We start from the raw sequence: 23,066 nt of genomic DNA, 5'->3' as shown, positions 1-23,066 counted from the left end.
GGAGGGGAGGGGAAAAAGCCAGAAGTGGTGCTATGGTTCAAGTGGTAGAGTGCCAGCACTGAGCATAAGAAGCTCAGGGACAGAGAGCTCAGGCCAAATTCAAGCCCCAGGACCGGCAAAAAAAAAAAATGAAGGCCTTCCTAGAAGGCATTAGTAATTTAAGTCTGACAGCTCTACTTTAGTTAACAAGATCTGATGTTGCAATTTTTCTACCTTACTGGAATTCATTACATTTTTCTCAATGTGGTAATTTTTCTACATTAGTGGAAATGATTACATTTCCTCAACACAGTGTGTGTGACACTATGGAAAATATATTACATAACTCTGTACTTTCTTTTAAATAGTCCTTTTCTCATTACTTAAAAAAGTTTTACTTCCCCAAATTAATCTTTTTTTTAATATTTAAATTATGTTAGATCTATCCTGTGGTTCTTAGACATGATTATGAATCAACTAATATCCATGAGAGCTAAATGGGTTTTATAAAGTCTCTACAGAGAGAAGGGATCTCTTTCTTTCCTAGGTATTCACTAGGAAGGAATTCAGACTACATGAAACAATGTGATTAGGAAGTAAATGTGTACTTACATGTTATCTCACCTGCATTGTAATGGACCTCATAAAAATACCCACACAGGCCTAGCACTGGTGACTCATGCCTGTAATCCTACCTTTTTAAGAAGATGAGATCTGAGGATTATAGTTCAAAGCCAGCCAGGGCAGGAAAATCTGTGAAACTCTGATGTTCAATTAACTATCCCAAAAAACCACCAAGGCCTACACAAGCAACTACCACTGAGGTAATTAAGATGAAACAGTAACATAAAAGGAGAAACTTCAGCTCCAGTCTCCACACAACTGCACTATATTCTCCCTCTCTATTTCAAGACCAGGGTCACAGTGTACTTGACTGAATCAGTTTCTTTAAAGAGGAAAGATACAGATACTATTTGACCAAGAATAATCTTAAATCACTAGATTTTCACTATGAGAATCAACAGAAGTATTTAGTATCAAGCTAGAATTATTCTGAGACTGAAATATATCATGCACATAAAACATTTTGGAATAGAGTATATTAATATCAACTCAAAAGCATGTTTTTACTTGGTCAGTTATAGCATCAAGTTCAATAATGCAGCCAGGTCGAGCAGTAGACTGTTGACTCACGATATTAAACACTTCTCCAATAAGTTTCTGCAAATAAAAAAAAAATTTATGAGTCTGTTATCAATTTAATATATCATCGAAGACATTAAAAGTTCCCTAAATATTCCAGGCTGACAATGGCAATACATTCAAAAGAAATAGTTTACTGGGTGCTGGTGGCTCACATCTATAATCCTAACTATTCAGGAGGCTGAGATCTGAGGATTGCAATTCAAAGCCATCCTGGGCAGGAAAGTCCATGAGACTCCTGTCTCCAGTTAACCACCAGAAAATCGTAAGTGGAGTTGTAGCTCAAAGTGGTTGAGTGCTAGACTTGAGCAAAAGAGCTCAGTGACAGCACTCAGCCCTGAGTTTAAGCCTCATGACTAAAAACAACAACAAAAAAAGCTCAACTTTCATTCTTAAAGTTAATTAAGACATTAGAAAAATTGACTATGTTTACATAAATACTGCAGTTTCAAAACATCTAATTGTTTGAACATTTCATTTTTACAGGTTAAAGCCCAGGATAGACAAGGCTGAGGATCTAGCCCACCAGGTCCAATGCCTAAGTACGTGATGTGCAGCTGTGCAGTGTGCCAAGGGGAAAGTACAACTGAGCCAGTCTGAATGCAGTGGTCATTCTAAGAGGTGGAATTCTCTTGTTTAAACTCATACATGAAGCCAAACTTTGGATTCCTTAAGTCCCCAGAAGTTTCTGCTAAAAAAGAAGAGCAGTCCTCCCTCTGCCACCTTCCCAACAGCTCTTATATAAAAACTTTTCCATGAGTTCTCCTAAAGTAAATTGCTCAAAGATTTCCCCTCAGCATGAGGCTCTACTATTTATTAATACCTCCAGGACATAACAGGGCTTAACTCCCAGTTAGCCTTAGGTCAGCTCTCAGAGGAAATAGCAGGTACATAGGAATTGCAGAATTTCTCCAACTTGTACATGCAGTATGCCAGAGACTACTATGGGAGCAGATTCTTAAGTTAATAGAGATCAGGAAAGGAAATGGCTGGGTAAGGCTAAATCTATGACTATATTTCATTTGCCCAAAATTCAGGATTTAAATTGCTGACAGTCTGCTGAGCTCATTCACTGAAATCTGGATTCAACCACGGCCTATAGTTTGTGAAGCTAAAATGTTAAGATTTCCATAACATACAGCAAAGCACTTATCAATAGATACTTAATACACAAATCCTAGCTATAATATGCAATATATCGCCTGGCCTGACCACAATTCTGCCAAAAATGGAACAGTCCAATAGCAACAGGAAGCTTTCTAAAAATATACTAAGGCCTTGAAGTAATACACCCATAATTCAACATGATCTCCACATTCATGTGTATATGAAATTTTAAGTATTGCTATAGACCACTGATTCTCAATTTCAACTGCACACTGATCCACTCAGACAGATTAAATTCATGCTTGGGTCACACTTAAATTGCTTTACTAGTCTAGGGTACAATTAGATCACAAGAAATGTATAAAGTTTCTCAGGTGTTTCCGATATGAAGACAAGACTAAGATACACTCATAGGAATCAATACAAATTCCAGCTACATCTGTAATATGATTACCTGGCCTGCCCACAACTCTCAACTCTGGGCTAGCATCATATATATAATTAGTGGCTTTACCAAGCACTTTGGCTAATACCACAATTAGGGTGAAGTGCATGGAATATTCATTTTGGGCACAAAATTTCAGGGACACACACATATACACACACCAAAAAAAAGGTAAATAATAGGTTAGAGCAGTATTTTTTAGAAACTCAAAATTATGAAAAAAATCTAAATTGAAAAAATATTAAAAATGTAAATACAGGTTAGTGTTTTGCTAGACCTAGAGTTTGAGCTCAGGCTTCAAGGTCACTAGGCAGGGATCAGACTCTTGAAGCAGGCCTTCAGCCCTTTTGACTTTCATTTATTTTTCAGGTAGGGTCATATGCTACATTCTAGGACTGTGCCACCACTCCTGGTTTATATTTTTGAGGCAGGGACTCAACTAACTTCGTCCAGAGTGGTCTTAACGTCCTATGTCCCCTTCCTAAGTAGCTGAGATTATAGCTGTGAGCTACCATGGTCAGCTGTTAATTTCTTATATCTCCACTTTAAGTGTGGAAGTGGGGGGGGAGGGGGGCAAGGAGGGTAGGAGGGATGGGGGGGAGATGGGAAGGGATGGTAATGGGAAACAAAGGAGGCAACAAGGATTGATAAGAAATGCACTCATTGGGGCTGGGAAAGTGGCTCAGTGGTAGAGCACTTGCCTTGCATGCCTGAGGCCCTGGGTTCGATTCCTCAGCACCACATAAGCAAAAAGAAAAAAGCCGGAAGTGGCGCTGTGGCACAAGTGGTAGAGCGTTAGCCTTGAGCTGAAAAGCTGAGGGACAGCGCCCAGGCCCAGAATTCAGGCCCCACGACCGAACCCCCCCCAAAAAAAAGAAATGCACTCATTACCTTGCTCATGTAATTGTAACCCCTCTATATGGTATTCTCACAATTTAAACAAAAAAAAAGTGTAGAAGTATTCTATTGTGGTAGTCAGGATAATGTGCCTAAAGATTTGACCTGCCAAAATGTTCCCTTAGCTCCAATCTAAGAGTTCTATATATGTCAATGAATTCAGAATCTTGAGGTGAGGATATAATTCCAGATTATTCCAGTGGACCCAATATAATCATAAAGTTGCTTATGTGGAAACAGTGGAGTCAAATTCAAAGAAAGAGATGTGACAGTAAACACAGAGGCAAGAGAGAAACTTGAAAATACTTTGTTCCTACTATTAACAAAGGAGAGAGGCTAGGAGGCAAGAAACACAGATGGCCTCCAGAAACAGGCAAAGGAAAAGGATTCTCTCAGGAGCCTCCAGAGGAACAAAACCCTACCAACACTTTGATCTTAGATAATAAATAATAACTTATTATAACAAATAATAAAATTTTAAGGTAACAAACTTGTGTGAATCACCAAGTCTAGTAATTTGTTACACCAACAGTAGCAAAGAGACACAGGAGCAGGGGCTAGCCTCAGTCTGTGATCCTCTTACATATAATGAAAATTCAAATATTTGCAATGTCTACTATGAAAACAAGCTGGCTTTTACTTAACAGCTACTAAAATCCTATTTTAAGGACTAGGAAAGCATGTGACAACTTGCTACACTGACACAATTAGGAGGGAAGTAACTAGGAGAAGTGCTGCTCTAACTTATAAAAACACAAAAAGGATGAGCAGCAATAATGAAAAGTTGACAGAACATAGTCATGTCATCTTTAATAAGATTGAGGATACCACACTCTGTACACTGTGTTTTAGAATGGCAAAATCCCCAGCATAAAGGCAAAATCCCTTATAGCATAGGGCTCTGTTTCAGAATTCCTTCTGCATTGGACTCCTAACTATGCAACAAATGTAACTGAGACAAAAAGATGACTAGTGTGGCGAGTCCAATTAGTGTTCCTCCAGAATCCATCCAGAATCCCAGAATCTAACTCTATTTGAAAAAAGAGCTTCTGCAGATAAAATTAATGATAAAATCATAGTAGATTACAATGAATGCTAAATTAAATAACAGTTGTCCTAATAAGGAGACGAGAGAGTTGAGCACAGACCTGCATGCCTATAATCCAGGCACTCAGGAAGCTGAGATGGAGAATGAGGACAGTCTGGACTACATATTGATTTCAGACTAGAAATGCTGTCAAGATGGCTTGACGTCTCGATTTCAGGCAACATGTATGTTTTTTTGTAAAATACATGAGGAAAAAACTTTTAGAACTGAGGAAAAAATAAGACATCTACACCCCTCTTGATATCTGACAGAACAATTCAACAGAAAAACCAGTTAAGATATCTAAGAGGTCAACAACACAGGATGAACTGATAGGGTCTATCTGACATGTACAGAGTGCTCTAGCCAAGAACAGCATAATTCATGTCAAGCATGTCAAGCACTTATGGAACACACCCTAAAACAAACTGTGTCTTGAGTAATAATACAAGCCTCAATGAAGTTTAAGGGACTGAGAGGTCACATACTGTGCTCTCCTACCACAATGGATTCTAATTCGGCATCAATGACAAGAGAGTTTCTAAACACTTGGAAACTAAGTAACACTGACTAATTCTTACCTAGTCATCAAGAACAAAACAAAATGTCTTTATTTATAAATATAGTAGTTGGGGCAGGCATTGATTAATATTCCTGCTCTAATCTGATCTGTCACTTCTCTAAATTAGGAAACACATTGAGGGCCATACTTTGGCAATTATTACATAACACCTCTAGATATTTCTTCTATCTTAAATGATTAGTTAACATTGAATTACAATTTTCTCTTTTCAGCTAAATTTAAAGCTTCTTAAAGGCAGACACTAAAACTTACAGAAGAGGTACATAGATATACCAGAACATTATTAGGTGTCCAATATTGGAAACATCTTCATTAAAATACTTGTTTTATAAAGAGATGTATTTTCTTGGGTAAATGAAAAATTCAGTTCAAATCTACATATTAACTACTGAGTGTTTCAGTTCAGCAACAAGAATAAGGTACTACTACTACTACTGATAATATATTCTAACTACAGGAAATGTTTTTTCTGGGGCTGAACCCAGGGTCTTCCACTTACTAAGCAGATGTTCTACCACTTTAATACCACCAGCAGCACTTAATGTTTTGAATAGTCTTGCATTTATGCCTAAGCAGGACTGGACCATGAACTACCCCTTTACACTTCCTGTGTAGCTGAGATGATAGCCATATTTAGCTTTTATTGGTGAAGATGAAATCTCATGAACTTTTTGCTCAGGTTGGCCTTGAACTATGATTTTCATGATCTCTGCTTCCCAAGTACCTAGAATTATAAGCATGAGCTGCATGTCTGGCCTAACCACAGGATTTATTTTCCCAAGGTAAGTCAAGATTGGAGAAGTTCAAATTTTCCAGTAAAAATACACAGTTTAGTAAAGATGCCTTAGAAGCAGAAGGAATCAGGAGTTTCAAAAATGCCAAGAATAAATAATAGTTTAGAGAAAAAACATCACACTTGTTCCTTCATTTGTACATGTATTACTATATAGTGTGTGCACTAGAAAGTTAATTTAGCTATCTTGAAATATGCATTTTAAAAAAATGCTGGGCACTGGTGGCTCACACTACTCAGGAGATCTGAGAATCATGGTTCAAAGCCAGCCTGGGCAGGAAATTCCATGGAGACTCTTAAATACAATTAACCACCCACAAAGAGCTGGAATAGAGTTGTGGCTCAAATTGTAGAATGCTAGCCTTGAGCACAAAAGCTAAGAAACAACACCCAGGCCCTGAGTTACAGCCACAGAAACAGTACAAAAGAATTGGCAAGTTTGTCATCTTCAGCCAAGAACATATTGTCACTCTTAACATTCCCTGAACACCACTAACAAAAGCCCCAAAGTAAAATGGGAAGTCCTTATCAGTATAGATATACTAATAAAGAAAAAAAAGTACTTACAGAAGCTTCTGGATCTGACAGTTCATCTAATAATTTTCTTGCATCTACTACAGCTTGATAAAGTCTCAGATTTTTGCCATCAGATGCAACAAAGCAAGCACTTGCTGAATTGCAGTATGTGCCTGATGAAGGAAAAGAAAGATTCTGGTTATAATCGATAGCTTGTTTTATACTAGCTGAAATATAAGAAACCAATATTGGGCTGGGAAGGTGGCTCAGTAGTAGAGAGCTTGCCTTGCATGCATGAGGCCATGGGTTCGATTCCTCAGCACCACATAAGCAAAAAGAAAAAAGCCGGAAGTGGTGCTGTGGCTCAAGTGGTAGAGCACTAGCCTTGAGGTGACGAGGTGAGGGACAGCGCCCAGGCCCATAGTTCAGGCCCCATGACTGGCCAAAAAGAAAAAAAAAATCCCCAAAAATGTAAATTCTAAGTCTGACATTAACATTTGAACACTCAGTAATAAAGGCAAATATAAATCATGCTGTATATAAGAAATAATAGTTTCAATGCTTAATTTTGCAACTAAAAAATAAACACTTACCAAGGCAATAACTGGGAATAAGCGTTGGAAGCCACGCCACATTAGAGAAAGCTGAGGTATGTAAAGAGTTAATTCTAGCCAATTCCGACACTCCTCCAGTGTACGACAAAGGTCCTATTGGGTCTACACGCCACAGAATAAGTTCACTGTAGATGGCATTTGGGTCATGAAACGTTCGGGTTGCGGCATTTCTAATAGGTTGTTTAGACAAAGCTTTTGTATGTTTCACAGGATCTATTATTCTATTTAAATTACTATCTGAGTCCCACTGACAATCTGATTCAGGAGTCAACAAAGCATTATGATGGGAGGATGTCAGTAACAGTGGTAAAACTGAATGACATGCCAAGTCATTGAGATGAAATCGATGGCCACAGTATCGAAACTTGTGGGATACAGTTAGAACTGTGGTGAAGGCAGACTTATCTGCAAAAGTGACTGCCCACTGATTTAAAGATCCATCTATGTGCTTAGAGACCATCATGACTGTTGGAGCTAAAATGTTCATATTTGTACTGTGTGATCTAGAGTGCAGCTGTGGTCCATGAGGACTGTCTTCAGGCATCATTTCCTGGTGTGATGGAGTGTGGTGAGAATCTTTCATAGCATTTATACAGGCGTACATCATGATGTTTTTACTAAGAGAGCTGGCATCACCAGAGGGAAACGCAACAGGAATCCGAGAAGAAAAAGAAACCTAAAAAATACAAATATATGACTCCGTGTAAGAGGTTTGCTTTCTTCTCAAAAATAATCTTCAAAAACATTTCTATTTTCAAAATGCCAAATCTCAGCTTCCTAGCAACCTCTATATGGTCTAATCCCTTTCTTAAACTAATGAAACATTGTATCACTAATCATTTCCTAAGAGAAGATAGAAGAAAGTTTCAAATGTACTGCTTCCATATCAAAAAGAACATAATCATGGCTGTAAATTTCAATAAAGCCTTAACTTAGCAAATAAAACAAGATAAAGGGAGTCTCTTTTTTTTTGGGGGGGGGGTCCCACCGTGGGGCCTGAGCTCTGGGCCTGGGCGCTGTCCCTCAGCTCTTCAGCTCAAGGCTAGCGCTCTACCACTTAAGCCACAGCGCCACTTCTGGCTTTTTTCTTTTTGCTTATGTGGTGCTGAGGAATCGAACCCAGGGCCTCAGGCATGCAAGGCAAGCGCTCTACCACTGAGCCACCTTCCCAGCCCCAGGCGTCTCATTTTTTCATTTTTAGTTTTCAGAGTAGTTTCTTATCTTTATTTAAACAGCTAGCAATTGTCAGAAAAATCAATATATATACACTCAAAAATTCAGCCAAGCTGGGCACTGGTGACTCAGGCCTGTAATCCTAGCTACTCAGGAGGCTGTGATCTGAGGATCTCGGTTCAAAGCCAGCCCGGGCAAGAAAATCCATGAAACTCATCTCCAATAAACCACCAGAAAACTGGAAATGGCCCTGTGGCTCAAGTGGTAGAGCCCTAGCCTTGAGCTGAAGAGCTGAGGGACAAAACTCAGACCCAGAGTTCAAGCCCCACGACCAAAAAAAAAAACAAAAACAAAAAATCCAGCCAAAAAGCAAAAGCCAAAATTCATTTCTTTGAACTAACTAAATTTGCAAATATATAGCCACTGGTCATCTTTAAAAGCAAAAGTATTCTTTGTCAGTGACTTCTCAAAAACAATTTTTTGAAATTCTGAACACAATTTTTTTTTTTGTTTTTTGTTTTTATTTAGTCAGTCATGGGGCCTGAACTCTGGGCCTGAGTGCTGGCCCTCAGCTATTGAGCTCAAGGCGAGCACTCTACCACTTGAGCTACAGCACCACTTCCAGTTTTCTGGTGGTTTATTGGAGATAGGATCTCATGGACTCTCCTGTCCGGGCTGGATTTGAACCGAGATCCTTAGTATCTCAGCCTCCTGAGTAGCTAGGATTACAGGTGTGAGCCATCGGCATCCAGCTCTGAAAATCTTTAAAGTCTACAAAGCCATCTATTTATTTTGTAAAGAAATTGTCGGGCGCTGGTGGCTCACGCCTGTAATCCTAGCTACTCAGGAGGCTGAGATCTGAGGATCGAGGTTCAAAACCAGCCCGGGCAGGAGAGACCGTGAGACTCCTATCTCCAATAAACCACCAGAAAACCGGAAGTGGCACTGTAGCTCAAGTGGTAGAGTGCTCGCTTTGAGCTGAAGAGCTGAGGGACAGCGCCCAGGCCCAGAGTTCAAGCCCCACGACTGACAAAAAAAAAAGAAATATAGTAATTGTTCAATCAAGAAACCATACCTGGACTTGTCTGAATATTCCAGGATTATATTCATCCAAATACTTTACATGCCACACTAGAAATGTACCATCCACAGGGTGAATTGTAAAAAGCATGTCAGGATTCTTATTCCATTCTGATAGCAGCATTTCAATCTTCCGGTCAAGAAGGACTGTAGGCAGTGGCATTGGGATGCTAGGTTGTGAATAGGTTCTAGGACTTCCTTCTCTTTCTCCATCTTCGTGTTCTGATGATCCTGTACCTGCCTCAGATTCTCTATCCAGGGATAATTCTGAATCAGAAAACATGTTTATCAGAATATACATAATACTATAAAATTCCTTTACCAACTATAAATCCCTTTTCCAATTTATAGAAACTATTTTCTTGTCTAAATTGAACATTATTTAGGAAGCTCAAGTGGGGTCCAGTGGTAGAGCTGGCCTTGAGTGAAAAATCCGAAGGACATCTTGTAACCCTGAGTCCAAGTCTCAGTACCAGTACCAGTCCCCCCCCCCAAAAAAAGACTATTACTTTTAGATAAGCCAAGACTTCACTTACATTTTTATTACAATTAGAAAAATCTACATTCTAAAAAAATGATACAGCCTCCAAAATTGCCCTCAAAACAAAATGTGTTACAACAAAACATAGAGTGGGGTAGGGAATGTGGCTTAGTGGTAGAGTGCTTGCCTAGCATGCACGAAGCCCTGGGTTCAGTACCATATACGCAGAAAAAGCCAGAAGTGGTGCTGTGGCTCAAGTGGGAGAGTGCTAGCCTTGAGCAAAAGAAGCTCAGGGACAGTGCCTAGGCCCTGAGTTCAAGCCCCAGACTGGCATCAAGAACAAATACAATAACAACAACAAAAAAAAAAACATTGAGTGACCAGTGGCTCATGCCTATAATCCTAGGTACTCAGGAGACTAAGAGCTGAGGATCTTGGTTCAAAGCCAGCCCAGGCAGAAAAGTTCATGAGATTCTTATCTCCTATTAGCCACCAGAAAACTATAAGTGGCACTGTGCTACCCCTGAGTGAAAAAGCTCAGGACAGTGCCGAGGCACTGGCAGTGTTTGCCAGTCATGGAAGCACACATCTATAATCCCAACTATTAAGGAGGTTGAGGTAGGAAGGCTCCAAGTTTGAGGCCAGACTGGGCAATTTAGCAAGACTGTGTCTCAAAGTAAAATGGAAAGAGTAGGGCTGCACCTCAATGATGTAGCATTTGTCTAGCATGCATGAAGCCCTAGGTATGATATAGCACCACAAGAAAAAGAACAAAACAAACATGATACACAGTGAGATGGCATTTTGAGAGCCTGTTCTATGGTAGATGATCAGTAATTATGAAGAGAATATAAAAGTAAAGAGAGAGAGAGAGAAAGAACAAGAATTTCAAACTGTAAGAAGTTGGTATTTTTAGAGAAAAATCGAATACTGCATACTAACCATGGTCCAGTTTCATACGTAAACCCCTCTCTCTTTCCTCTTGTGAACGCTCCTCGTCTTCTCTATCTGCATCATTACTTTCATGATCTAACTGTTTCTCCGAAAGCTTTCTTAATTGATACATAAATATTTCAGTCGATGATGTAAAATGGAATTCCTTATTGTTTAGCCAATGAACTACAAATCCCCCATTTCCATCTTCAATGTTAAATGCAGTGCCAACCAGGGCATTTGGAATATCTGTGGGAACAAAATAGGTGAAATTCTGATAGAGATTCTAATTTCTTTAAAAATATGGCAAGTATTTATAATTATTATAACAGTCATTATATGTAATGATTATTATAATGTATAATTGTCTACTTCTACAAAATAGTAATCAGGGGCTGGGAAGGTGGCTCAATGGTAGAGCGCTTGCCTTGCATGCATGAGGCCGTGGGTTCGATTCCTCACCACCACATAAGCAAAAAAAGAAAAACTGGAAGTGGCACTGGGGCTCAAGTGGTAGAGCGCTAGCCTTGAGCTGAAGAGCTGAGGGACAGCGTCCAGGCCCAGAGTTCAGGCCCCACGACAAAATAGTGATCCTAGCCAGGCGCCAGTAGCTCACACCTGTAAATTCTAGTTACTCAGGAAGCTGAGATCTGAGGGTCATGGTTCAAAGCCAGCCTGTGCAGAAAAGTCCATGAGACTCTTATCTCCAATAAACCACTCAGAAAACCAGAAGTGGAGCAGTGGCTCAAGTGGTAGAGTGCTAGCCTTGAGCTGAAGAGCTGAGGGACAGAGTTCAGGCCCAGAGTTCAAGCCCCACAACCAACCCCCCCCCCAAAAAAGTGATCCTATCAGTGATAAAGAAGACTTAATGTTGCTTCCAGCCTTAACTGAATATAATAGTAAGCATAAATATTAAGAATGGCATAGTAAATTACAGTATTAATTGCAAAACCAAATATATCAATGTATAAACCTTGACTAAATCCTGCTTTAGAGAAGGGAAATGGAAAGATAAAGCAGAAATGTCATTATTTAAAAAAAGATTAAGGGCTGGCAAGGTAGCTCAATGGTAGAGTGCTTGCACTGCATGCATGAGGCCCTGGATTCGAATCCTCAGCACCACATAAGCAGAAAAAGCCAGAAGTGGTGCTGGGGCTCAAGTGGTCAAAGCTAGCCTTGAACAAAAAGCAGCTCAAGGACAGCGCCCAGGCCCAGAGTTCAAGTCCCACAACTGACAAAAAAAAAAATACTGAACCCATATATTACAATATACAAATAGTCTAGATTGCAAAACATTTGGGGAGGGGGCTCTTAGCACTTGGACTTGAACCTGGGCCTTGTGATCTCACTGAGCTTTTTCTGTTCACACCTTGCAATTGAGCCATATTTCTATTTCCAGATTTTTCTCTGCTTAATTGAAGAGTCTCATGAAATTGTCTGCCCAGACTGGCTCTGAACCTCAATTCTCAGATCTCTGCCTCCTGAGTAGCTAGGATTACAGGCATGGGCCACCAATGCCCAGTTAGTTTGCAAAACATTCTAAAAAAAACTGGGGCTGGGAAGGTGGCTCAGTAGTAGAGCACTTGCCTTGCATGCCTGAGGCCCTGGGTTCGATTCCTCAGCACCACATAAGCAAAAAGAAAAAAGCCGGGCTGGGAAGGTGGCTCAGTGGTAGAGTGCTTGCCTTGCATGCATGAGGCCCTGGGTTCGATTCCTCAGCACCACATAAGCAGAAAAAGCTGGAAGTGGTGCTGTGGCTCAAGTGGTAGAGCACCTTGAGCTGAAGAGCTGAGGGACAGTGCCCAGGCTCAGAGTTCCAGCCCCAGGACCAACCAAAAAAAGAAAAAAGCCAGAAGTGGTGCTATGGCTCAAATGGTAGAGTGCTAGCCTTGAGCTGAAGAGCTGAGGGACAGCACCCAGGCCCAGAGTTCAGGCCCCACTACCAGACCCCCCCCCAAAAAAAAAAACAAGATCCAGATACTTTTTTTGACAACTGTGGGGATGGATGACTGTTCTAGATTAGAGAAGTAAAGAAAAATAACAATAAAATGTCATTTATTTTTAAAAATCTGAATCTAAATACAAATTATGTTTTATATGACCTTATCCATGTTCCTAGCCGTATTAACAGTATTGTGGTTATGGAGACCAATTCCCTTTTCACTATGAAATATATTCTGAAGTATTTGGGTAATACTGAACAAGTAAAGCATAATACCTAACAATATGATCAGCCAAAAAACACAGGAAGAGGGAGTAAAGACATATATATTCACACAGAGGGAGGAGAACAAAAGAAGCAAAACAATGACAAGATACGAACACATGGTAAATTAGCACAAATTGTACTATTATTTGGGGAATATTGTAGGTTCAAATTTTTCCTCAAAGCTGGGGCGCCAGTGGCTCATGCCTGTAATCAATCCTAGCTACTCAGGAGGCTGAGATCTGAGGATCATGGTTCAAAGCCAGCCCAGGCAGGAAACTCCCTGAGACTCTTATCTCCAATAAAGCACTAGAAAACCAGAAGTGGCGCTGTGGCTCAAGCAGTAGAGCACTTGTCTTGAGCTGAAGAGCACAGGAACAGTGCCCAAGCCCCACAAACGACAAAAAAAAAAAAATTTCCCCCAAAAATGGAAAAGTCCTAAGCATACAAAATTAAGTTCACTGAGCAATCAATTTAGTCAAACTAAAAGTTCTGTTTACAATGCAGTGCCTATAAATGTATGTTAAATATTTTTAACAATTTGTATGTGTGTGCAGTGTGCACATGCGCCATTCTTGGGGCTTGAACTCAGGACCTGGGACCGCCCCAGAACTTTTGTGGTCAAGGCTAGTGCTCTACCAGTTGAGCCACAGCTCCACTTCTGACTTCTTGTTTGTTAGTTGAAGATAAGAGTCTCAATAGTCTTGCCTGACTGCTGGCTTCAAACAACAATCCTCAGATATCAGTTTCCTGAGTGGATAGGATTACAGGTATGAGCCACTGACACATAACAACAAAATTATTTTCTAAATAGCATGTAGGTATGGCAGAATGATATGAATACAATTGGTCAAAAAGTGGAGACCCTGGGCTGGAAAGGTGGCTCAGTGGTAGAGTGCTTGCCTTGCATGCATGAGGCCATGAGTTCGATTTCTCAGCACCACATAAGCAGAAAAAGCCAGAAGTGGTCCTGTGGCTCAGGTGGTAGAGTGCTAGACTTGAGCTGAAAAGCTGAGGGACAGCACTTAGGCCCAGCATTCAGGCCTCATGACCAGCAAAAAAAAAAGTGGAAACCCTCTTTTCACTGAACCAACAGACCACTGCTTCAATAAAGTAACTATTATAAGCATATCATACCAACAATATCATATGAAATTCACAGCCTTTCTCCTATATTTTCACCAAAAAAAAAATAATAATGTCCTTAAAAAGAAGCCCCCAGATATGCTTTTGCCAACATAAAATCTGCCTCTTACTACTTTTCAGCCACATGGGAAGATAAGGTAAAAGAAATATCAAAGTTACACAAAAAAAAATCTTTCCTTTCGCATAGGCCAGTGATGTCTACAGGAGTAGAAAACAATTAATGCTTGTAAAAGTTTATTTAGATAATGTTGCAAAGAAGTGCTGTGAGGGAGAAAAATTTACCAATTATAACCATTTGTGTCCACATATTCATCTAAAGGTCTTACTGATTTGGAACCCTTGCTATATGTATTTTAGACAAAGATGCCCAAAAATACCCATGGAAAGTCAGGTGCTGGTGGCTCACACCTATAATCCTAGCTACTCAGGAGGCTCAGATCTGAGGATAGTAGTTCAAAGCCAGCCCGGGCAGGGAAGTCCGTAAGACTCTTATCCCCAATTAACCACCAGAAAACTGGAAGTGACACTGTGGCTCAAGTGGTAGAACACTTGCCTTGAGCTGAAGAGCTCAGGGACAGTGCCCAGGCCCAGAGTTCAAGCCTCACGACCGGCAAAAAAAAAAAAAAAAAAAAAAACACCTACAGGAAATAAAATATGCCCTGTGAATCTCAGTCTTAATATAAGAAATGGTACCTTATATTCCTATTCCAATTAAGAAGTATTTTAAAAATCAATACAAAATTTTTAAGAGGTTATAAAAGTAACTACCTTTCAATTTATTTACCTTATTCCTACATATTAATAAGAAAGAAGCCCTTACAAGCCTTTACCTGTGGCAGGGTGAATGCTGGCGGCGATGTGAAAGTGACACAGTGCGTTGGCGTGGTGGGAAATATGTCTTTGAACTTCATGTGTTGCCATCTGGTCGTGCACTGATTCGGTATGAGTCACAAGAACTGAAGACCTCCTTTGTCCTTTCCTTAGATTTTTCAAATGGTGTATTGTCTGAAATAAAATTTAAAAACCAACTGCTGAACTCAACTCCGGAAGACCTAATAAATGTCTAAAAGAACCCAAAACCTGCTGGGGATTACCTCATACATACTAGGCAAAGCACTCCACAGAGCTGAACCTCCAGCCTCCCTATGAAGATACAAAGACCTCTAAAAGCCCTTTATCACCAGAGGCTTAGATGTAATTTAAAGACAGAAAATGGCTCAAGCAGTAGAGCGCTCGCCTTGAGCTGAAGAGCACAGGGACAGAGCCCAAGCCCAGAGTTCAAGCCCTACCACCAACCAAAAAAAAAGAAAAAACTATAAATAAGCAAATAGTTAATATTTCAGTACTTTGTTCCACTAAATTTTACAATTTCAGGTATTCCCTTAAATATTCTGTCGAATCACAGACAATACCAGAGCTTGAGTACTTTGGTTGGTTTTATTTGACAGGGGGTTGGAGATGTGAACTTGGGGCTTTGCATTTGCTAGAGTAGTGCTCTCCAATTTGAATCATAACTCTAATTTGCATATTTTATGTAAAAAACTTTAAAGGTGGTTTATTCTTTAATTATTTTGTTATTAAGTAGTTATACAAAGGGGTTACAATTCCATAAGTCAGATTAAGAGTTAATGCTTGTTGGTCAATGTTACCCTTTTCTTCATCTCTCCCATTTTCCCCTCCCATTCCTACTCTCAAGTTCGTATACTATCAAACTCATAAAATATTTCTACTTGGGAAAACAGAAAAGTCACTTCAACTATGTAACCATTAAACTAATAATGTAAATAGACAAGCATAATAATTAATGTAGAACAGATGTTTATAAAGTATTAAATACAGAAAACAAATTATAAAATACTTCTATATAATCTGACCGCAATTTTGTAAAGAAAAAGATACATACATGATTATAATAGCCGCATTATAAATTCCTTCTTTTTTCCATTTTTTTCCATAAGAACATCTTCCTTAGCCAGGTGTCATTGGCTTATTCCTGTAATCCTAGCTACTCAGGAGGCTGAGATCTGAGGATCTCGTAGTTCAAAGCTACCCCAGGCAGGAAAGTGAGACTCTTATATCCAATAGAAAAAGCTGGAGGTGGTGCTGTGGCTCAAGTGATAGCCTTGAGCACAGAGAGGTTCTGGGACAGCACCCAAACCCTGAGTTCAAGCCCCAGGATCAGAGAAAAAAGAAAATAACATGTTTCTTGTGCAATAAAAACAATCACAAGAAAATACTAACCTCTATTTGTAGCAAAAAAAAAAAAGTGGTAATTTCTTTGTGTGTGTATATGTGTGCCAGTAATAAGACCTGAATTCAGAGCTTTGTACTGTTTTGGGGTTTTTTGTTTTTTGTTTTGAAAACCCTGGGGCTTGAACTCAGGGTCTGGGCACTGTCCTTGAGCTTCTTTTCGCTCAAGGATAGCACTCTACCACTTGAGCCACATAGCCACTTCCAGCCTTTTCTGTTAATGTGGTACTGAGGAATTGAACCCAGGACTTTATGCATACTAAGCAGCACTCTACCACTAAGCCACATTCCCAGCCCATAGGGGCCTTGTACTCTTAACTTTTTCATTTAAGGCTGGTGCTCAACCACTGAAACCACATCTCCACTTCTGCTTTTAGCTGGCTAACTGGAAATAAAAGACTCTCAGATTTGTCTGGCTTAAAATCTTGAGCCTCAGATCTCAGCCTCACAAGTAGACAGGATTATAGGCATGAGGCATTAGTACCCAGCAAATTTCTGGTAATCTTGCATAATAGGTGTACCATTTTATTTCCTAATCAGATTAGACAGTTTTGTACTATATTCTATAAATAACCTAATTTCTTTTTCGTTTTTTCTTTTTTTTTGTTGGTTGTATGGCTTGGTCTCTGGGCCTGGGCACGGTCCCTCAGCTTTTCAGCTCAAGACTCTACCACTTCTGGGCTTCTGGTGGTTTACTGGAGATAAGAATCTCACAGACTTTCCTACCTGGGCTGGTTCTGAACTGCGATTCTCAGATCTCAGCCTCCTGAGTAGCTAGGATTATAGGTGTGAGCCACTGGCGCCTGACAAATAACCTAATTTCTTTAAAGTGCTTTTGTACATATTTTAAAAAGTAGAAAAAATATTTCACTTTCAAAATATTCAATCACAGAAACTGTAAAACAGTGAATTCATTTATACTAATATCTTATTAAACAATATATTTCTAGGAACCAAATAGTCCTTTTTAACTAGAATAATAAAAGTACAATTTTTCCTCATAAAACAAAAACAACATTTAACTATAAGTTCAAGAACTTTTGCACATTTTAGTAATCACAGCTATTTCTTCCTACAGATCTTGACATTTGATATGCAAAAGAAAAAGCAAAAATGATGTTATTTACCTAGACTACAAATGTAAGATGGTTACTTTTTTTTTGGTTGGTCATGGGGCTTGAACTCTGGGCTTGGGTGCTATCCCTGTGCTCTTCAGCTCAATGCGAGCGCTCTACCACTTAAGCCGCTGTGGCCACTTCTGGTTTTCTAGTGCTTTATTGGAAATAAGAGTCTCAGAGAGTTTCCTGCCTGGGCTGGCTTTGAACCGTGATCCTCAGATCTTAGCCTCCTGAGTAGCTAGGATTACAGGTGTGATCAGCCACCAGCACCACTAGCTTCATACTGGCAAAAATATGAATAACCTTGAAAGAATAAAGTGAGAAGTTATCATTATTAATTTCATCATTGCATGCACTATGTGTTCCATCTGTACTTTAGCTTATGAATTCCCAGCAAAAGAATTCCTTTAGCATCATAAGTAGCACAGTACCTCAAGAGCATGCTGTATTCTATCTTTATGTCTTCCAGAATGAGAAAGGGTGCTGGCAGTGCTGGAGGTAGTAGTCTCACAAATCTGTTCACCCAAAAGACAGTCTTCTGGTAGTAAGGTTTCTGCCCAGAGCCGACACACACCATCATGGCATGAAGTTAGTAACACATTACACACAGAACCCCTAACAACAAAAAAGAAAAAAATATTGTTACCAACATTAATGCCATCAGTGAATTAGAAACTACTAGTATTTATTTGCTTCATGTATAAATATGAGGTTAGTGTAAAAAACATTATAAGAAAAAAAGAAGGTAAAGGGCTCAATACATAGTACCAGTGTGAACATGATAAAGAAAACCAGGAGAGTCTTGACAAAACCCTCTCTAGAAAGTAGCTGGGCGCCAGTGGCTCACACCTGTAAAACTAGCTACTAAGGAGGCTGAGATCTGAGGATCACGGTTCAAAGCCAGCCAGGCAGGAAAGTCCATGAGACTCTTATCTCCAATAAACCACTATGGCTCAAGTGGTAAAGCACTCACCTTGAGCTGAAGAGCTCAGGGACAGTGCCCAGGCCCAGAGTTCAGGCCCCATGACCAAACCCCCCCCCCAAAAAAAAGCCACAGAAAGTAATACCTAACTATATATGTGCTTTAGAAGAGTATACTCTAAAGGAATATTAATGTCTTCTAAATAAAACAAACTCAACAACAAGAGAAATTCTAGTATTATCAATTATAGGATGATCTTAATAAAATAATAATAATATAGTATAATAATGATAATATAATAATATAATTACTCTTATTTTTAAACTATCTAGCTAATGGTAGTAGTTTTATCAACTTGCCTCATCCTTCTTAAAATCCAAATAGAAATGCGTAACTTGGGGCTGGTAAGGTGGCTCAGTGGTAGAGCACTTGCCTTGCATCCAAGAGGCCCTGGGTTCAATTACTCAGCACCACATAAGCAAAAAGAAAAAAGGCGGAAGTGGTGCTGTGGCTCAAATGGTAGAGCGCTAGCCTTGAGCTGAAGAGCTGAGGGACTGTGCCCAGGCCCAGAGTTCAGGCCCCACAACCAGACCCAAAAAAAAGAAATGAGTAACTTTATTATTTCATAATAAAACCTTAAGAAGAATATCATACAAAAGTATAAATCAATGCCCATTAAGTTAAAATAAATACAATAAGCAACTTGTTACAAAAGAAGAAAAACCTGTTTTCCTTTGGGGGGGGACCTTAGCTCTTTATTATTTTTTTATTGTAAAGGTGATGTACAGAGGGGTTATAGTTACATAAGTCAGGTAATGAGTATATTTCTTTTTGAATAGTGTCACCCCCTTCCCTCATTTTTTTCCTCCCAACTCCCCCACCCCCCAAGTTGTATAGAACTGTTTTTCTTATTTAAAAAAATGCTTACATGGACAAGCACCAGTGGCTCATGCCTGATCCTAACTACTCAGGAGATTGAGGTCTAAGGATCACAGTTCAAAGTCAGCCTGGGCAGGAAAGTTTGTGAAACTCTTATCTCCACTATACTACAAAAAAAAACAGGAGTAGAGCTGTGGCTCAAGTGGTAAAGCACTAGCCTTGAGCAAAAGAAGCTCCAAGACAGAGTCTAGACCCTGAGTTCAAGCCCCAGAACTGGCGCGTGCACGCGCGCGCGCACACACACACACACACACACAAAAGGATTAGAGTTGGACTCCAAGTTCGAAAAAATATTTTTCAAAATTTTCAACTGATGCCAATAATTTAAGGATAATGCCTTATATTTGGACTTTAAAATTTTGTAAATTTTTCCATGTTATCTCCGTAATGTATGCTGTTTGCTGTCAAGTATAAACTGTTCCTACATATATTTAAGAGAGGAGACAACACTCCCTTAAGAATTCAGATATATCTGGGTTGAAAATATGTGTGTGGGTCAAATGGTAGAGCATTAGCTGTGAGCAAGTAAATAAGTCAGAGTACTGAGGCACTGAATTCAAGCCCTAGAAACATTAAAAAAAAAAATACAGACAAACAGATAAGCTAATTTCTAGGCAGCAAGTTTTTGAGTGCCTATTGCTTCTTTAAATATGTAGACAAGACAGGAATAATTTGTGTGAGCTGTTTTCTAGTTTATCTATGCTTCTAAATACCTGTCTGTAAGAGACATCATAACACTGATGGAAAACCTAAATAGTGAACCCGCTGTATCCATGGTTCCCTATCTGTAGATTCAACCAACTACAGATCAAAACTACTTATGAGGGGGAAAAAAAAAAAACAGGTAACAGATTTTTGGTCATTATCCCCTAAACAATGCAATGTAAAAACTATTTATATGGCCTTTATATTGCAGTAGGTATTAAAGTAACCTAAAGATGCTTTAAAGTATAAAGATGAGTGGTAAATACCACATCATTTTATATGAAGGCTTTTTATCATTTTATATGAAGACATTTGCAGGCTTTAGTATGTGTGAGAAGTCACAGAAACAATCCCCCACAGATAGTGAGGAATCACTGTAATCAAATTTTTAAAAATACTTTGAAGCCAGGTATGGTGGCATGCCTCAGCTTCTGGGAGGCTGAAGTAGAGGAATCACATGGGTCCCAGAGTTCAAGATCCTGGGTAGGGTGGGGGAGAGGGGAAGAGATGGTAAGGGGAAACAAAGGAGGAGACAACAATGCTTGATAAGAAATGTACTCATTACCTTGCTCTTGTAATTGTAACCCCTCTGTACAGTATTTTCACAATTAAAAAAAAAGATCCTGGGTAGTTTAACAAGTCACCATCGACAAAAAGCAGCATAACTTACATGATAGAAAAATAGGTATTTTTCCAGTAGAATAACCATTTTAAAAATTAAAACAAGTCCTTGAAAATGTTCTGTTAATAGACTTGAGATTAAAATACATATCCTAGCCATTTCAGCCACTTTACCATGTACATTACTGTCAGTTTATTACCATGTTATTTGCCCTGAATGTATACCTTCCTGTTTACTTGCTAACATCTTTCCTGTTGCTCACTGAACCTCTCTCTCCTAGAGAGAGGTTGGGAACTGGTGTCAGATTCACAAAGCTGTGATAACAATAGAAATTCAGTTAAGACAGCCCAACTCAGAATCTATTCTGTTCATATTCAGCATGTCAATACAGTAGAATGATCTTATTGTCATTATTTTTATACACACGTTAAGAATACAAACCAAAGTTATAAGGTACATTTATCTAACCTGGGCATATACTTGCTTGTTTTACGCCATGAAAAACCTGTCACTGCTCGAGGATGTGCCAAGTAAACAAAGGAAAACTGAGTAGAGGCCTGTCTCTTTTTCACTTCATGATGATCCTGAGGTATAATTGACGATTTCCAACCAGTCATAGGATACCACACTTTCAAAAGACAATCATCCTGCAAAATACATAAGTCAATAAAATATGTACACGTACAATTCAAAACTTAAGTGGTATGAAGTTTTAAAAATTAAGATATATCTAAAACATCATTGTACAATCTATACATAGTATAAAATCAAAGCTAAAATTATTTCTAAATAACACTATCCTTGAAAAATAAAATGGGCAATCTGTTCATAATTAGTCTTTCTAATTATGGAGATTGATGAAAAATGTCTCCATTTAAAGACCATATGTCATAGAAGAGCATCTGAAGATTGTGATGTTAGCTTCTTGCCTAAGAAGAGGTAAGAAAGATGCTTTGTATCTTATCAGTCAATGTTATCATTCTTTCCTTTTTCAAGATTTTTGCAGGAATGAAATTTGTCTTAAATATGAACTTTTTCTATAACAGAACATAGTAAATAAGTAAGGCTTTATATGCTGCACAGGACTGCAGCATAAGATACTTTTTCATCATTCTTACAAAACTTTAAAAATGTAAACCATTTTCTTAGCACATGGACTAATAGATTCCTGATCCCTTAGTGGTAAGAAAGCATTTGGGGAACTGTTAAGAATAACTTCCAAGTCAACCTCAAGTATTTATAGATACAAGCTGGGCACAAGTGGCTCACACCTTTAATCCTAGCTACTCAAGAAGCTGAGATCTGAGAGCTGTGGTTCAAAGCCAGCCCAGGCAGAAAAGTCCCTCTGAGACAGACTCTTACCTCCAATAAACAGTTCAAAAAAGCCCAGAAATGCTGTTGTGACTCAAATGGTACAGCACTAGCCTGGAGCAAAAGAGGTTCAGGTACAACACTCAGGTCCTGAGCTCAAGATCCAGGACCAGCAAAACAAAAAAACAAAAACTACTTACATATAGCAATAGGCAGGTTATATTATTTATTTAGTTCTGACAACTGTATTAAAAGCTTAAATGACATGTATTTGGCACTGATGCCTAACTTAGTTGGTTTTGTTTTTTTTTTGTCGGCCATGAGGCTTGAACTCTGGGCCTGGGCACTGTCCCTCAGCTCTTCAGCTCAAGGCAAGAGTTCTACCACTTGAGCTACAGCGCCACTTCCGGTTTTCTGGTGGTTTATTGGAGATAGGAGTCTCACAGTCTTTCCTGCCTGAGCTGGCTTTGAGCCACGATCCTCAGATCTCAGCTCCTGAGTAGCTAGGATTACAGGTGTGAGCCACCAGCGCATTTTAACTGCACAATTAGGTCTTTTGAAGTGCTTATTCTAAAACAACTACCTTAACAATGTACAGCTTGCTTTTCCTAAGTACTCTCTTAGCATCACTTTCATGTAACCAAATTCACAGTACCATCTATGGCAGTGGTTGGAGAGCAAGTACCTCTAAACCTTACAATATCTCAGTCTGTCAGAAGTCACAAAGCAAAGGTAAAGAGCCACACACACAGTACTCTTCTTCCGTCTCCCATCCTATTAGTTTCCTCTAGGTAAATCATCCCACTTCCCTGTTACTGTCTGAACCACAAAACCATCCCAGAATGAAATTATCAAAAACAAAAGTATCTAGAAAGTTCCAAATTATGTGGAAGCTACACAAAGTACTCCTAATTTGCAAAGGATTTTTTTTCTTTTCTTTTTTTTTGCCAGTTGTG

General features: G+C 39.2%; 1 protein-coding gene across 1 annotated transcript in view; it reads right to left on the bottom strand.

Annotated features, from left to right (window-relative positions):
- The window catches only part of Dmxl2 (Dmx-like 2), a 109,589-nt gene that overhangs the window by 52,517 nt on the left and 34,006 nt on the right, over nucleotides 1–23,066 (bottom strand). The window contains exons 7-14 of the mRNA XM_013010151.1: nucleotides 21,268–21,446; nucleotides 18,043–18,226; nucleotides 15,074–15,248; nucleotides 10,901–11,140; nucleotides 9,473–9,744; nucleotides 7,204–7,900; nucleotides 6,662–6,783; nucleotides 1,111–1,200 (exon numbers count right to left, since the gene is read on the bottom strand). Of these exons, the coding sequence (XP_012865605.1) occupies nucleotides 1,111–1,200; nucleotides 6,662–6,783; nucleotides 7,204–7,900; nucleotides 9,473–9,744; nucleotides 10,901–11,140; nucleotides 15,074–15,248; nucleotides 18,043–18,226; nucleotides 21,268–21,446 (1,959 nt within the window). The remainder of the gene's footprint in view (nucleotides 1–1,110; nucleotides 1,201–6,661; nucleotides 6,784–7,203; nucleotides 7,901–9,472; nucleotides 9,745–10,900; nucleotides 11,141–15,073; nucleotides 15,249–18,042; nucleotides 18,227–21,267; nucleotides 21,447–23,066) is intronic.

Source organism: Dipodomys ordii, unplaced genomic scaffold, assembly GCF_000151885.1.
Source record: "Dipodomys ordii isolate 6190 unplaced genomic scaffold, Dord_2.0 Scaffold11, whole genome shotgun sequence".
NCBI lineage: Eukaryota > Metazoa > Chordata > Mammalia > Rodentia > Heteromyidae > Dipodomys > Dipodomys ordii.
This window is presented reverse-complemented; position numbering and strand designations above follow the sequence as displayed.